At 37.4% G+C, this 18,266-nt stretch overlaps 1 protein-coding gene across 3 annotated transcripts in view; it reads left to right on the top strand.

Annotated features, from left to right (window-relative positions):
* HMCES (5-hydroxymethylcytosine binding, ES cell specific) overlaps nt 1-18,266 on the top strand; it is a 749,892-nt gene that overhangs the window by 538,761 nt on the left and 192,865 nt on the right. For all 3 annotated transcript variants that reach the window (XM_044078418.1, XM_044078419.1, XM_044078420.1), the window contains exon 5: nt 16,262-16,422. In XM_044078418.1, coding sequence (XP_043934353.1) covers nt 16,262-16,422 — 161 coding nt within the window. The remainder of the gene's footprint in view (nt 1-16,261; nt 16,423-18,266) is intronic.

Raw genomic sequence — 18,266 nt, 5'->3', positions numbered from 1 at the left:
CAGTTATCCATTTTCTTCCCTGAATGAGAAAATGAAGGAAAAGAGATTCTGCATACTATGGATGTGCAAAGGCAGCTCAGGTTCTCTACTAGCAAACCTGAATATTTCAGACAAACTGACCAGTTGTTAATAGTCTACATTCTGCGGACATAGCATAGGCCATTTTTGAAAAAGGCTTTTCAATGTGCCTGGCCAACTGCATTAGCCACTCTTATAATATGGAGAGCTAATACTATGGCTGGGCAAGTAAGACCACATTCCATGTGGATAGTTGCCATCAGTACAGTCTTATTCAAGAAATGCATCTTCTCTGAGTTTGTGACACTATTACTTTGACGTATGTTCATATCTTCTCTAAGCATTATAAGTTGGATTCATAGTCTAGAGGTGGGGCTGGCTTTGCATGTACAGTGTTATAGCATGATGCAATCTACTACTCAAGTTTGGGGAGCCTACACTGCTTTGTTCTCTCCCATTCATGTTATGACTGGAGTGCAGCAGTGCCAATGATGTTCACTTATATGAGGGGAGCTTACCATAACCTTAGACGTCTGAAAAGTAAGATCATTATGGCAGGAGGACCTCCCAAGACATTTTCTCCCTTGTGGTGATCTGGTCTGACAGACACCTCTTTTATGGGGGCACTCGCTCTTTTTATATGTATGAGATCTGTGATTTGTAAGCTTTGATTTGGTTTAGTGAATGGGGTGCGAATTAGCTGTTTATGAACCAAGTTGCAGTAGCCACTGGGATAGCCCTTGTTGACCCCTCTCCTGCTTCATAAGCAGTGGTGTAATATATTCAGTAACTTCTTTTTCTTCTTGATATAAATTGAGGATACACACACATGTCAGACTTATTGGTAATTCTTAGCTAGTAAGATCAATAGATAACATGATTTACACTCTCCTTTACTGATAGATTTCCCTATTGACAACCATAAACTGGGTAGTAACCTTGTGCACTTCCATGAATGTCTGGCCAGAAAACCTGACTTCTGCCTGCACCTTTTTCCAATTATATTCTGAATGTACTGCAGCAATGATTTTGCTGTGTAAATATCTAGAATTATAATGAGTACCTTCACCCGGCTATACAACCTAAATAAGTAGTTGGCCAGTGGATATTGGTGAGGAAATTGACACTCCGGCTTTTATCCATACCTCCCAGTCACCACTGGTGTCCCACGGGTCTCTATCCTTGGTCCCCTCCTATTTAACATTCTCACCAGCTCCCTCCTTACACCCACATAATGGGCCTCACTAATGCAATACGCAGATGACTCCACACATCTGTTAACCTGGCACATCTCCAAAACATTACTCGGGGAAGCTTTAACAGCCTCTGAACCATGGCTTTGTAGCTAACAACTCTTGCCCAACAACAAAAAAATTTACCCCCCCCCCCAAGTCTCTCTCTGTCATGAAAAACAAAATTTAAAATCCTCCCTCTAGTACAGCCATTGAAGTCACTTCCCATACAAAATTATTAGGGATAATAGTGGATGACCGTCTTGAATTTGACCTGTATACAAACAAAATGCATAAAAAATCACTAAAAACTAGGAATGCTTTACAGAGCTAATTTTTTTTAAACCAATGCAACTAAAACTACACTTGTCACTGCTTCCCTCCTCCCCTCGATTTTTATGGTACATCCCATCCTTACTAACCTCCAGGCACCACAAAAATCAAAACTTGCTGCAAATTTAGCCACTTTATTGTAGAACTGTTCAAGTACTCTTTCAGAAACTGCTGCTGTGTGGCACTAAAAAGCCTAAAATTAGTTAGAACCTCTCCATCAACTGACACACATAGCTTCTTACCCCATATAAAGTTATCCATTATCTATCTGCTTGTCCAGCATTAAATACCATTCTACACAACTTTGTTCCCAATCAGTCATTATGATCCAGTGACCAAAAATGACGGTATGTCCACAATCCTATCAAATCTGCTGGACATCTTCTATACTCATGCCATGTCACTAAAGCCTGGACATCCTTACCTGTATCCATCAGGTCAGTACCTTCCCTCCAGTTAAAACCATTCTGAAAGACTTCCTAGCCAAAAACTGGCTCTTTTCTTGCTCAACATCTGGATAAATTATATCCTCAAGTATGAGCAAATACCTGTTCATACCTTACATGTTCTTACTCTCCCCTCTTCACTCATTTCTTTACTTCAATCAGTTTCTCTCCACTGACTCTTTCTAAATATGCCATAACCCATATTTTTATCTCATTTCATATTGTAGTTCCTGTTTGTATTATATTCACGTCCCTTTAACTTCTATATAAACTGGTTAAAATTCTTTAAATATTAAGCCATTGTCATATACGTTGTATCTGTTCTTTACCAATGTGTTTCACAGGGTTCCTATTACCTGAACAAACTTTTCAAAGTTCGAATGTCATATGGTCGACACTATATGATAGAACTTTGAAAAGTTTGAAGGTTAAATGTAATGGCGCCGTACAGCGCAGAATGGGAGAATTTCCCTTTTCTGCACTGAAGTGCGATCTCGGAGTTGGTATATTTAATATATATTTAAGTAGGGGGGTGCAGGGGGGCTTGCCCCCCCACTGCTTAGAGCGTTAAGGTAAGTTTTATTTATTTTTTGATGTTTTATTATATATTCAAAGTTTCAAACTTCTATCATATGTTGTCGAATATATGGGATTCGAAGTTTTGAAACTTCGAATATATAATATAGACCCGTTTCACATTATGTATAATTTGGTATAATTATTTCAGCTGTAAGTGTTTTGTATTATTTTCGAAAATTGTAAAATTACTGTTCTTAAAATGTTTTTTCATACTTTGGAACTTTTCTCCCTGGACGTCTACTGAAAATGGGCACATACTCTGTCAGATTTTCCCGGTAATCAAATGTCAGTAAATAATAAACAGGTGCTAATTTCAGTATTTTGTATTCTGAGGAAGTCATCTACCAGACGAAAATGCTTAATACTGCTGTGTTTGCTTGCACAGTTTTATCTTGTATGAATATTGTCTGTATTTTTCTGGACTTGGAGTTTTCTGCTTATAAAGGATTTACCACCTACCAAGTGTCGCTTTTGTCCTGCAACAGCTGCCTTTTATTTTTCATTGTTTGTAAGACTCATGGATGGAGGTGAGCAGATGCGTGACACTGGCGATGCAGAACTGCAGACTCTACTTAGATCTGTATCCACTTTAACTGCAACAGTTTCTGATTTATCTAAAAAAGTGGACAAATTAATGTCTAACCCTCTTTATTTAGGGTCGAATGACATTACTAATTCACAAGGCTCAGAGACTAGTGATTTGCTTATTACACCAGCCCAAAGAACGGGCCTTCACAGCAATCAGGAAGTTGACTTAGTTCGTGGTAACACCAGTGGTTTTAGCTATAACACACAGGCTCAGAATGTTTCTGTCGATAGGCAGGAAGTGACTATTAATGTATCGGTTGAGCAATGGCTTAAAACCGAAACTGGTTTTAATCGAGTTTCTAACTTTAGTAATAATCATGTTAACCCAGGTACATTGGATCAACAAATTTCCAGTTTTACAGGGCTACTTCTGAAATATAAAAAAAATGCAACTGGAAAATGAATACTTAACTGAGTGTACCAAAAGAGAGCAGGTGCCTAAGGGGCTCCGTTTATGGAAATTTCCCACTGGACTGGAAAAGGACTCGCACCTTCATAAAGAACTTCTACAATTTTTTAACAGGCAAGGGTGTGAATTGTTTCAAATTTTGATATCTGACAATAACCCTAAAATGTCATTGTTATTAAGGGAGATTAACACTTTAGATTTAAGCATTAAAAATGACTTGTTGTTTGAAATGAAACGTAATAACTTTAATGTTGTGTTTAATCATGTTGACACCGAACTAATTGAATTAAAGACTAGGAAGGAAAGGAAATTATTAAGGGATAAGGTGGACTATGAGAATGGTAGAGCATATCCAGATCCACCGAGGGGACAACAAAGTTTTTCTGTTAATAACATTTCTTGTAATGAGTACAGGAAAGTGTCCAAATCAACTGATAATCACAAAAAAAGACACTAAACGAACTCAGGCAGCAAACTGATACCACAGGAAAACGTCTCTTTCAAGTGAAGTGCTAGAATTAAGCTGAAGCACTAATGGAAAAGTTTTTAACGCTTTATTTTACATCCGTTTTCGTCCACACTTCTTCAGAATGACAAATGAGAATACAAAAAGACCCAGGATACCCTGCTTTTTATACAAGTACTAATTAAAATATCTTAATAGATTAATTAATCTCTTATTCAATTAAAACAGCTTGAAAATGCACTTTAAAATAGATCCAAAAATTCAGTGTCAAAACTATGTAGCAAACAATGCTTGTATTCTTCTTAAAATTACCATAGTGAATATGTATCAGCACAATCAACATATTCTAACCTAAAATATTATAAAACATGAATAATAAATAAAAAATGGTAGATAATGAACAAGTTATTGATGATTTTGATGTCACAATATCAAAGTTTGGCTGCTCTCAATTTTAGAATGGGTGCTATGGAAATCATGTCGTTAAGACCTGGGGGTTTAGTTGATTCTAGCACTATTTGCCAGAACAGTTCTCGATATTCAACCCTGGTCTCCCACATGCCACCCCTAGGATCAACTTGTACAACTTCCAACACAAAAAATCTGTATTTAGCTCTAGTACAAAGGCAAGAGTGTTTGTAAAGTGCATTACTTTCCCTTGCTGTTCTAATGTCATACAAATGCTCATAAATACGTTGTTTGAGCTTCCTTTCACTCTTGCCTATGTAGAATGAGTCACATGTCATACATACTGCCAAATAAATTATTCCATTGGTATTACAATTAGCAAAGGAGTTAAGTACCAATCTCCTGTCCCTTGCCTTAAGATAATAACTCTCTCCAACTAAAAGATTTGCACAGTATTTGCATGCACCACATCCAAACAGACCCTTCTTGTTGGTAGATGTAATAACCTTAACATCAGTGTCACCACGTTCTAAATAATTTTTTATGATTTTCCCTTTTCTATACACAAGTTTTGGTTTGTCAAAAAAAATATTATGCAAGTCAGAGAATTTCAAAAAGTTTTCCCATTCCTTTTCAACAATTTTCCTGATGGATGTTGTTTGTCCATCAAAGGTAATAACCATACTGTTAGTGTATTTGTTACCATCTTGTAGTCTACTTGGTGGGTTCCCTAGTGTACCTCCCGTCCCTAAAATAGGGGCAAATCTAGAATTTCTACACAAGCAAACTTCATCATAAACTTCATCTAAGAGCTTGTTAGGGTAACCCCTCTTTTGAAACTGTTGTCTTAACCACTTACATTCCTTGTAAAAATCTTCATCTTCAGAAAACATTCTACTAGTTCTAACTAACTGCCCTTTTAATACTGCTCTTTTTTGAAAAAAGGGGTGTGAGCTAGTAAAATGGAGGTACGAATTTGAGAAAGTCTCCTTTCTGTATATCTTAGATACAAAATGGTTGTCTTTTTAGGTAATGGTAATGTCTAAATAATTCAGAGTATTCCTGTCAAACTTAAAAGTAAATTTCAAGAATGACGTTGTTTCATTTAAACATTTAACCATATCAACAAAAGAACCTACATCACCTTTCCACAAAAAGCAGAGATCATCTAGAAATCTGCCATAAAGTAACCATTTTTCTTTATAGATGGAATTCAACAAAAAGTTATTCTTCCAGTATGCCATAATAACATTCGCATAAGTGGGTGCACAAGGGGCACCCATAGCTACGCCCCTAACCTGTTTGTAGTATTCTCCTGCAAAATAAATGAAGTTATTTTTTAATACAATTTCCATAAGGACTAGCACTGTCCTAAATTCATTGTTGGTAAGCCCATTAAAACCAACAAGCATTTCTTCAAACCATTGCAAGCCGATCTCGTGGGGAATACTTGTGAAAAGATCCACCACATCCATTGTTCCAAAAGAAAGATCAGCGGAACACATGGAATGGTCTAATCTTTTGAGAAGGTCCCATGAATCTTTAAGTATGTTCTGGTTATCAGACACTAATTTCTTGATCTTAATATCCACGTATTTAGCCAAGGGTGCTGTTACCTTCATAAAGAACTTCTACAATTTTTTAACAGGCAAGGGTGTGAATTGCTTCAAATTTTGATATCTGACAATAACCCTAAAATGTCATTGTTATTAAGGGAGATTAACACTTTAGATTTAAGCATTAAAAATGACTTGTTGTTTGAAATGAAACGTAATAACTTTAATGCTGTGTTTAATCATGTTGACACCGAACTAATTGAATTAAAGACTAGGAAGGAAAGGAAATTATTAAGGGATAAGGTGGACTATGAGAATGGTAGAGCATATCCAGATCCACCGAGGGGACAACAAAGTTTTTCTGTTAATAACATTTCTTGTAATGAGGATAATAAAATTGAAGAGCATGCACAAGGCAATAGTGGAAATGTTTCCCCTTTAGAGCAACCTCCTTTACGGAGGTCGGAGAGGTTACAGAACCAGAGACAGGGGAGGCAGGATTACTACAGGAATGGCAACAACCCTGGGATGGGTTCCTGGAGGGGGAGATGGGGTTCATACAGGAGATAAACCCTGACAATTTTGACAACGATAACAATAGTGGTCTGGTACTCAATGTTATTAGCAATAATAACTGTGATTTTAACATTTATAACTACAGCCAGGTCCGAGTTGATACCAGGTGGGCCGAGTTATTATCCAAGGGCTTTAATTTTGTTCCTATTAAGGAAGTGACGCTCACTGACTCTATTATACAACTTAAATTATTTACAAGAAAACTTAATTTGGCCTTAAATTTTCACGATAACAATACTATTGCTGGTCATTTGGATACACGTAGGCCTAGTATTTTTTTACCCCCATCACACCCCCCCTAGTACAGCTGTTTGAGAATCTATGTGAAGCTGATATCATGAACTCATTAGTGAACAAGTATAAAAAACCTGGTCAAGCTAACTTGGACTGTGATGAGACAAAACTATTAAGTGAAATTTTAGAGCATCGTGACATAAGAATAATGAAATCTGATAAAGGTGGGGGCATGGTAATTATGAATGTGGTTGTAAGAATAATGAAACCTGATAAAGGTGGGGGCATGGTAATTATGAATGTGGTTGATTATAACAGCAGGATGATGGAACTTCTGTATAGTGATGTCTATCTTGAGGTCTCACGAAATGAGATTAATATAGCATATCGTAATATTGACCTGGAATTGGAACAGCTGTTATTAAATGGGCAAATTTCCTTAGAAACCCATAATTATATGCTTATAAGCCATCCTAAAATACCCACAATTTTTGGCATACCAACAATTCATAAATCCTTACAAAACCCACCATTAAGACCAATTGTGGATGCAAAAGCCTCAAAAACTTATAGTATTGCTAAGTTCATTGACAATATGACCAAAAACATTCTAGATTCATGTAGTCTTGTGATCAGGGACTCATGGGACTTTCTTACTAAAGTTAAACAGGACATGTTTTTTGATAGTAACATATTAGTCACTATTGATGTTTGTGATCTCTTTTCAGTTGTTCCACATCAAAATGGCCTTGAATAGTTTTATGACTATTTATGTGCCAATTCAACACTTAATCATAACACCATTCTGACTTTACGAGCATGTATGGAAATAATATTAGAGAATAATTTTGTGACCTTTGAAGGGCGTCTTTTTAAGCAAAAACAGGGTGTTGCAATGGGTGCTTGCTGTGCTCCAGTGTTTGCCAGCATTGTCTTGGCACAATGGGAGGACCTGTTTGTTACCAACTCGGAATTTAGGACTTCATGGGTATTGTATGAGCGATACCTAGATGATATAGTCCTGTTCTGGAAAGATAGTGAGGACGACCTGAAGAGGTTCTTCTCCTATATTAATGGAACTACAAGTTTTCTTAAGTTTACTATGAATAGCAATGTAGAGCTGATTAATTACTTAGATGTTACCATCAAGAAAGACTTTGAACACAATTGTTTTATTTCACAACTATATAGGAAACCTACCTATTCAAATTCACTATTGCATTATACAAGCGCACACCCATTGCACCAGAAAAAAGCCCTAGTTAAGGGCCAATATAATATGTAAGACTGGCCAGAATGGTGTCCGACTTTGCGGATTTTCTTAGTGAATGTGAAACATTAAAAAACATGTTTTGTAAGCGGGGGTACACTGAAACCTTTGTCATAGATATTTTTAATGAAGTTAAGACTAAAAGAATGAATGGTCATTTTCTTGCACTACCAGGGCAGGTGTCCACCAAAAGTCATAATGACTGTAAACCTTTAAATTTTGGACGGGTGCTTATTTTTAATTACACATCCAATTTTTATGACATTAAAAACATTATTTCCAAATATTGGAAAATATTTGATGTTGACCCTGAATTATCAGAGAAATTTGGTATTGAACCACAAGTGGTTTACAAAAGAGACACTTCCCTTAAAGGACTGTTTGAAATGCAAAACTTTGACATCCACAGTGGTGGTACCTTTAAGTGTGGGAGGTGTGCCCAATGCCCTTATTTTATGGACAGAGAAAAAATCAAGCTCAAAAACTTTGGTTATATTTCCAGTTCAAAAAGGATGTGCTGTTACACTAAAGGGGTTGTGTATTTGGCCTTGTGTAGATTCTGTGCAAGTTTCTATGTAGGTAAAACTAAGAATGCCCTAAAGTTAAGGATTTATCAACATTTATATGATATCAGAAACAAAAATGAAAAGAATGCACTATATAAACATTTGGTTAGAACCTACCCATTCCTTCCTGTTCTTTATTTTGGAACAGGTAGATCTGGGACTTCGTGGGGGACCCTTGAATGAGTATTTGGAATTTGTAGATGAAAAATAAAAGGCAATTTAGGCTTAATGCTTATCATGCTCCTGGGTTAAATGATAGAATTTCTTTATCTTCTCTGTTGAAATTAAAATCTATGTTTTTTTTATTTAGTTATATATATTGTTTAGGGATGTTTTAAACTTTTTATATGTATTATTGTTTTATATTTGGCTTGCATTAAGTATTTGCAGCCTTGTTAATGGGGGAAATTATGTCAGTTTATTCGTGATTGGGTAAGCAATGTATTTAAACAGGTGCTAATTTCAGTATTTTGTATTCTGAGGAAGTCATCTACCAGACGAAAGCGCTTAATACTGCTGTGTTTGCTTGCACTGTTTTATCTTGGATGAATATTGTCTGTATTTTTCTGGACTTGGAGTTTTCTGCTTATAAAGGATTTACCACCTACCAAACGTCACTTTTGTCTTGCAACAGCTGCCTTTTATTTTTCATTGTAAATAATAAATGTGCTACATGCTTAGTATGGCATTGAGGTTTCTAACCTTTAAGCAAAATGAAAACGTATACAACACATTATTTTTCTCATTAAAATTTAAACTACAGCTGAACCTTTATCAATGATGCTAAATGCACAAATTACAGCCATTTTTTTATTTTATTACTTCAGTATCATTTTATAACAAATTCATTAGAGTATACCAAACCATTTTGTAGATTCAGCATTTTCACAGCGGGGGAGTAAAAAATACCCACATAGTCAGCATTAGGAAGCAGAAACTTCTTCAAAGTGGTCTGCAGTAAAAAGAGCTGACAACCTGTGCCAGAATTTTTGAAGAAAAGTGAATGGTATTCCGTCTTTGGCATTGTAAACATATTTTTGTTAGGAGTTGCACTTAAGATCTGTCAGTTTGCTTTGCATCTTTTAACTTTATTTGTAAATTAAACAGTTGAATTTCTGACTGTTCTGGGACAACGCTTGTTTAATTTTTAGTACTATGCAAATGTATTTAAAACCGTTCTTGTGCAGCTTGTTCTTCATTAGAAGCAGTCCTGCTTGACTGCAGGTGTTTATTGTACACATTTCAGCTATGAACCTAGTAAGTGGGTTCTTATCTTTTCAGTGAAATTTTGCTGTGATAACAGACTGGGCCTGTACCTACTTCTTTGCACCTCTTCTTTTTCCATCCTATTCCATTTGTAGCTTAGTTTTAATGCACAGGTTCCTTTGCTGTAAACTCACTCCTGATTCTGCTGCTTATATGGGGCTGGGGATATATACTTGCCATATTTCTACATATTTAGAATGCAGCATTTTGGTTACTGCTTTAACCAGACAATGTCACCAATTATATTTTGGATGACTCCATCCTCCATATATTTGCCTACCTGTAGAGTTGATGTTCAAGTTTCAAGTATTAACCACATTACTATAAGCCACATGAGCTGATTATTTCATAGTGCTTTTCCTGCTAAACACTTTGAGGCTGTACCATTTAGTTTTCAACTCTTGCCTGAAGTATATTTTTAGGTTATAAAGAAGGATGCATCTTTAGATATTATTGTGAAAGTGTCATTTGTGCTGAGCAACAGCAGGATCCCCTTTCTTAAAGCAGTCTCATGACAATTATTCGTTGAGCTCTAGTTCCCACAACCTCTGCCAGCACATGGTGTGGTACATGGTCAGGGTAGTGCACCTGACCCATGCTTTAAAGTTCTTTCTTATCACTACCACTTATGTAGGCTATGACCTTCATTCTAACTTTTGGAGAGTTCCAGTGTCTCCAGGGAGGTCTGAAATGAAAAGCTCCTTACAAAAATTATACAATGTCATATGTTAGTACAAAGAATAAAAGTCACATATGATAATAATTGCAGTATATAGAATGTAATTCAAATTCTGAAATATTGAGATGAGCCTAGATTGACATATATTGGATAAGTGTAAGATCTGATGATGTCCACTTCATTCCATTAACCTTTGGGAATATGGTTCTGATCTTTGGAAGTGACTGCCTTCTTCCAGAAAGCAACTTCTGACTTCCTCAGGGGACTATTGCAGTCCAAACTGACAATATGTCAGTGGTTTGGTACAGCAACAGACAGGGAGGAGCCAGGTCTTGCCCACTATGTCAAGAAGCAATGAGGGTCTGGCCATGGGCAATTTCTTCCAACTGTTTTCTGGTACCAATGCACATTCAGGGGGAATCCAGCATCCTAGCCAACAGGCTCAGTCGAGTGCTACTGTGCCTCACGAGTGGTCCATGAATCAGTCCATGGCAGATGTGATTTTCCAGAAATGGGGTTATCCTTGCTGCGACCTCTTTGCATCCCCTCTCAACAACAAATGCAGCAAGTATTTTGCCTTGATCCCTCCTTAGGGACAGTCCCCCAGGTGCACTTTTGTGCATGCTTGATCCTCTGGGCTACTCTATGCCTTCCCCCATCTCTTGATTCCCAAGTTCCTGCATAAAGCTCTCAGTTTGTGAAGCAAAGTGATCCTCATTGCTCCCTTTTGGCCTCAACAAACCTGGTTCACCTTTCTTTGTTCTCATCTGGTTTTTCCCCCAAATGAAGTTGGATCTGAATCCAGATCTACTTTCTCATCCGTTGGGGCATCCAGATCCCAAAATTCAGGGCCTAAAGTTGACCACATGGTTTCTTCATTGCCAACGATGGCTAGATCTCCCGGGCTGTCTTCCCCAGTTCAAGAAATTTTGGTTTCATCCCATAGAGCGTCCACTCAAAAAATTTACAAAAGTTAAGTGGAAAAGATTCTGTTTTTGGGCTGAACAGAAACAGATAGATTCTTTTACAGCCCCAGTTTCAGTAGTACTAGACATTCTGGCTTCCCTTTTCAAGGATGGTGCTAGTTATTCTACAGTCAAAGTTCAACTTGCTGCCATTTCCAACTTCCACTTTGGTTTTGACTCAGTGTCTCTGGCCTCTTCAAAATTGTGTAAGGCTTTTCTTACTGGCACTTTTCTACTCTGGCCACCAATCAAGGACCCTACGCGTCCCTGGGATCTTACTATGATTCTTCAAGCCTTATTCCATCCCCCGTTCGAACCCTCCGCCACTGTAGATCTGAAAATTCTCTCCTGGAACTATTTTTTCTTTTTTTTTCTCTAGTAGCAATTACCTTGGCCAGGAGAGTGTCTGAGCTCCAGGCAATGTTTGCAAAATTTCCATATTTAGCTTTTCATAAAAGACTAGAGTGACTCTACGTATAAATCCTTCTTTCTTACCCAAGGTGGCTAAAGAGACTAACATTAACCAGTCAGTCAGACTTCCAGTATTCTTTCCTCAGTATCAGAACAAAGGAGAGTACACCTTACACATGCTTGATGTTCATAGACAGCTTTGTTTTTACACCCATAGAACCAAATCATTCAGGAAGTGCGATTAGCTGTTTGTTTCCTTCTCAAATGCCAAGAAAGGTAAAACATTGACCAGAGTTACATTGGATAGATGAAAGACTGTATTATTTATTCTTCCAAGGGTATTCCTTTACCGGGTCCAGTAAGGGCACACTCTACAAGGTTCATGACCACATCTCAGGCTTTTTGGTCTAGGGTTTCTATTGAGGACATTTGTGCTGTTGCTACTTGGTCAAACCCCCATACTTTCATTGCACATTACAAATTGGACATTCTATCCAGGAGTAGAAGTGCTTTTGGTTTTGCTGTACTCCGGTGTATCTGTCCTTGATGGCCACCCTGGATTACAGTAGCTGGGGACTCTGTCCCACAGGTTAATGGAATGAAGTGGACAACATTAGATAAAGAAGTTATGTTCTTACCATAACGCTCCATCTGGGTTCAGCTTCATTCCATTAACTTTCCCGTCCCCCTTCCCCATATCCAAAAATTGTTTTCCGAGAAGCCTCGTGGAGCTTACAAGGAATCTTATTTCTTTGGTTGAGTTCCTGATGTTCCTCTGTTGTATGACAGGTGTATATACATTTGATAATCTTGCTGTTGTAATATAGTTAATGGGTAATGGTCACTATGTGTTATTGGCAAACTTGATCTGAGTTACTGCGGGGGGGGGCAGGGCATTATGAGTAGATAGGAGGAGCTCAAGTCAGGTGTATTGAGCTGGAAGAAGGTGGCCAGTCAGTTCCGAGCATCAGAACCGTATTCCCACAGGTTTATGGAATGAAGTTGGATAACACCTATGGAACGTTATGGTAAGGACATAACTTCTTTTTACAGTACAGTGCAGTCGTAGATATTTTTGAGTATTAAAATTAGGTACTTTGATTTGATGCTAAAGATCCAAGTTGAGATGGAAAGAGAGAAAGTACTACAGATATGGTTAATCGAGAGAGAGGTATGGCAGTTGATTAGTATTTACATAACCTTTCAAGAGTGAGAATTGGTATTTACATAACCTTTCAAGAGTGAGAAGTGGTATAAGAACAGCTTGCATTTTGAAAACAAGTGAAGGTCAGGAGGCAGAAAGTTGCATGTAGAAGCATTAGGATGCAGTGAAATAGTAAATTAAACAGTAGTTTTTGGTGCTTACAGCAAAGATGTTTACCCGGACTGAGCAGAAGTTTAACCATGAGCTATTTGAGTATTATTCAGGTGGATTTTTGAAACCTTTCAGTTTGTCAATTTCCTTTTATTTGTAGCGGTAGAGAGTTCCAATATTTGGAGGCATAGCAGGAGTAGAGTGAGTCACCAGTGGTATTAGATTTACTGAAGAGTAAAAGTGATTTATTTTGAGACCATAGTTCCTTGGCTGTGGAATAATAATTTATGTTTTGTAGTGTTGAACATTTTTCTGATGTATATATTGGGTTATGGGCAAAAAGTAGCTGCAAGTAGGTAAAATGTCGGAGCTCTAGCCACTATAGCTATTTTAAAGCTATGTAGAGGTAACTTTTTGTTGATAGATTGGTGTCAAATCTAGCAGTTTTGTTCTAACGGCTGTCTTGTTTCATTTTTGGGCGTTCATAATGTTAGTTAATAAGGTTAGTCAGAATGGGTGAGGAATAAAGGAGAGATGATTGTAAGGTTGATGCAATGTTTTTTTCTAGTACTGTTTGTGACGCAGTGTTACTCATCTTTATAATAAAATGTGTTTTTTAACAGCTTGGAGATTGTACCCGCAGTGGTGGTGCTGCGGTAGCGTTGTCGCCTCACAGTAAGACGCTGTTCTGTTCAATTCTCAGCTAGAGCGTCTTCTGCGTGGAGACATGCGTGAATGGGCGTACCTTTGTTGAAGGTTGTGCTTCAGGGCTGGTAATTCGGCACGTAAAAATCAACTACCAATCATTAGCGGACCGGAGTTCTGCTGTGGTGACCCCTAAGATACAACAACAACAGCTTGGAGATTGTGTTGATCAGATTTTAAGTGCACATCTATTGCGACTTTCAGAAGCTTTGATTGTTGCACCATTTCTATTCTGGTGGGGGTTTTTTGGAGAGTATTTAGAATGTTTTTGGTCTGAGAAATGTTTTGGGGTGAAGAACAGTATTTTTTATGTAGGATTTAGGAGGAGGTGAGATTTGCTTAGCTATGTTTCTATGGATGAGAAGGAGTCTTGTGCAAGGTCATTAAGTTCTGAGAGGGTTGGAGCTGAGTAGATAAAGATGGTATCATCTGAATATTGTGTTATGGTTGTATGCTTGGAGGCTGCGTGAAGTTTATTTATAAAGATATTGAATACAACAAGGCTTTGTCCTCCTAAATTGTCTTCTGTGTTGGACTCCTGTGGAAACATGTAAGAAGGGTAAAAAGGTTTTGATCCATTTTACTGCCTGCTGTCTGTGAGATAGCTATGGAATCATGACGGGGCTGAGTGGGAGTTGTTGAGGAATGAAAGTTTTGTGAGTAGATTTTGGTGAGAGACTGTGAAAAATGCTTTTGAAAGAACAAGGAAAACAGATGATACTTAGTGATCAGAATTTTCCCATATGATTTATTATGATTCTAAAGCTGAGAAGGGAGGTTGTGGCAGTATGTTTGGGATGAAAACAGTGCTGAGTGTTGTAGAGAGGGCCATTATTGATTTTGCATTTTAAGAGTTGTGACGTGGAAGCATTTTTCTGAGATTTTTGATATAGTTAAGGTAGCTGAAGCTCTACAGTTTATGAATTCTGTGTCTGTGCCTCCTTTTATGTAGGGGGTATAATAAAATACTTTGTCAGAGGGCTGGTACATAGTTCCCTGAGATGACGTGGTTTATATGGATAGAGACAGAGTAGACAAGCATGTCTGCTGCTACTTTCAGATACTCGGCAGGTAAATTGTCTGCTACTAAGGTGATTGATTTTAGTGTGCACAGATTTTTTTTTTATAGTTGCTGTTGGGACAGGTAGGAAACTAAAGTGACCTAGTTGAGTTTCAGGTTTTTGTGGGATTGTGTGTGGGGTATCCTTACATTTGGATAGAACTGTTTGTATAATATGGGAATTAAATTGGGAAGCAATGCTGTCTTTGTTGTGGATGAGAGTATGTTGGATTGGCTGAAATAAAGGAGCTTATTAATGGAGGACCAGAGATGCTTTGCTTGATATTTGTCTGATTTAATCTTTTGTTTAGTAAGGTTTCTAAGAGTTCTAAAATGTTGATTGGCACTCTGTGTTTTGTTTTTTGTCAATTTGTACATGCTTTCTCCTAGGACCATGAGCTGTTTGCTATCTTTAACAATGGAGATGGGTTTTATTTCACTCTTTGTGTATGAACTTGTGCATGGTGATTCAGTGTATTAAGAAATGTGTTGAAATTAGGTATTGCTTTGACAAGGGATAGTGTATTTGACTGGTTATAGTGTATTAGGCTATTGTTGAAAGCTTCTTCCTTGAATATGTGAAACTGCATACTCATTTGAAGATGATTTTGATTTTTTTTTAATTATTTAGTTATTTTAATGCAAATGTGAGGAGATGGTCACTGTATCAAGTAAGTATCCAAAGGAGCTTGTATTGAGTGGGTTGAAGGTAAAAATCTAGTCAAGTATGGGTTTTTCTGTTTGTATGAAGTGCTTTCTGTTTGTATGAAGTGCTTAATTTTAACTTTTGAAGTTCATTTGTGAGCCTGTTATTCTGGTGTTTGTTGTGTTTCTGTTGTCTAACTTATTCACTTTCACCTCTTCTCTAAATTTTGTCCATGCATATCAAATGGCTTAATGCAGGTGTTCTTTTTATTCCTTAGTGCATTTCTGACTTGTTATTGTCTTTGCCATTGTAGCCCAGGTTGCAACTGAAAAGGGCCCCTAGTCCACATTTACTTTCCCATTTGATAAAGTATAATACATTGGTAAAAAAGAAGCATTGGATAGAAATGTGTAATAACTGCTAATACATATTGATCTATAAAATTTTATTTGCTCTTTACATCAGAACAACTTTAAATGTAAGCTGTGCCTTGCTTTGCCTTCCTAAATTGTCTTCCTTCTTTTATTGTTCAGTCAGAAGATAAGGACGACTCCGATAATTGGAAAGGTTGGAGGTTACTGACTATGGCTGGGATCTTTGATTGTTGGAAGCCTGCTGATGGAGGTGACCTTTTGTACTCATACACAGTCATCACAGTAAATGCTTCCAAAGCAATGGATTGGGTGCATGACAGGTAGGGAAACTTAAGTGTGGAATTCAGATTTTTACAGTGCAAAAATACATATTGAACTGACATCAGTTTATTACTTTGACAGAGCTTCTGAAATAAGTAGAACACTTGATACCCTCTTCTTGTGCACTGTTTTATATGGTTGTTTTTTTAACTTGCAAGCTAATTCGTCCATAGTAGTAGTGGTACCTTTGCCCATGGTGGGTATCCTTGCACCAGAGACTATGAGATGCAGGAATGTCCATTGATGATGAAGAAGAAATGACCCTAGGAGCTGTGCCTCAGTCATCCTGTTTTATGCAATATTTTATACCATATCATATTACTGCCAGATTTAGACCCTGCATCAGTCCTGTGTTTGATTTTTGCTGCCTCCATTTGGCTCCTTTACAACTCTCAGCAAGCCACTTAACCTGATGCTGCTCCTGGATCAGCCGTGAAAAGGGAATGTGTATCCAGTGGGATTAACTGGCTAATAATTTTTTTTTTATCTTATTGTGACCAGGCAAGACCATCATAGGAGATACTTTCACTACCTCAGGCCATCACACAATATCAGTGATTGCAGGTTGAAACACTGGCATCAAACTCGATGGTACAGGAGAAAGAAGCTTGCATTGCAGACCAACTTTTACATTTGTGGAGTATACTCTGAATAGGAACTAGTAGGAAGATCCATCTCGCAAACTCATACTGGAGCCACAAATCACAAACGAAAGTGTCTGGAACCTTGGCTAAACCTAGCATCACTATGTAATTTCTGAGTTGCTGTGGTCCTTCAGATTCTGCACTGTTGGAAAGATCTGTTCTGTAACAAATCATTGACATCTTGTTCATGGTATGTGGATGGCCATGAACAAACCCAAAGATCTTCTGTCATCTGCTGTTTGGAGCAAGACCAGGGTTGGTGGATGCTGTAGCATTTGTGTGCATTACTGCACAGTTGCAAGGCATGTACATATGTGACTATACTCCTTTTTCTGGTGCACCTTTTATTTAACAGACTGCAGTAAAGTTGTAGTTCAGTCTCAGTCCTGGCTAGCATGCCTTATGTGTTTGTGCAATATAATAGTAGCTTAGGCTTAACACAACATATTTATATTAAGGCCAGCTCATATATACAATTATGTTTTTCAGAAAAATGGAAGGTTGAGAAAACAAATAGAAAGGCACAATGAGTAAGAAGAAACTTAGAGCACCAGCATGGAATTTGGTTGCATGAATGATGAATTAAAACATAAAAGGAATAAAACCTTATGAAAGGAATGAAATAATGTTTTGAGCAGTCAGTTAATTTTAAGGCAGGACTTTTTTTTGCAGGGGTAACTGCTAAACACTTGCAGATGGGAAATTGTGCAGAGTACTCTTAGCTTACAAATGATTTACCAAAAGCATAGAGTATACTGTTTTAACATCTATAGACTATAAGAAAATAAGCAATTTATACAGTGTAATTTGTGTATATTAATTTTCATGTAACAAAATGTGTAACTTTACCCTAGCAAGAGACACTTGCTTATATACACGATTTATCTGAAATCAGCACAGGTCTTGGTATGAGCAAGGCATTTTTACTGATTTGCATAAAAAAGCAGATTGCATTGTTCTACTTTGAATATATTATAAAAGATCCAAGTAGTGAACATCGTGCAGATACTTGGGCAATGAAACAGTCACATAATTGCAGGTTGTGCAAAATATGTGGGAGTATTGTGACAGACTGGATAATGTACTGAAAAAGTGAAACCTTGTTGTTTAGTTAATAAATCTGAAGGTGTACAGAATGTGTTTTTGTTACTACATGCAGTGGCTGGCAAAACATATGATGTTATATAGTCCAATCTCGC

This window comes from Protopterus annectens, chromosome 7.part0 (genome assembly GCF_019279795.1).
Source record: "Protopterus annectens isolate FY-2018-M chromosome 7.part0, PAN1.0, whole genome shotgun sequence".
Lineage (NCBI taxonomy): Eukaryota > Metazoa > Chordata > Ceratodontiformes > Protopteridae > Protopterus > Protopterus annectens.
Note: the sequence above shows the minus strand (reverse complement) of the source record. Positions and strands in the feature narration are given on the sequence as shown.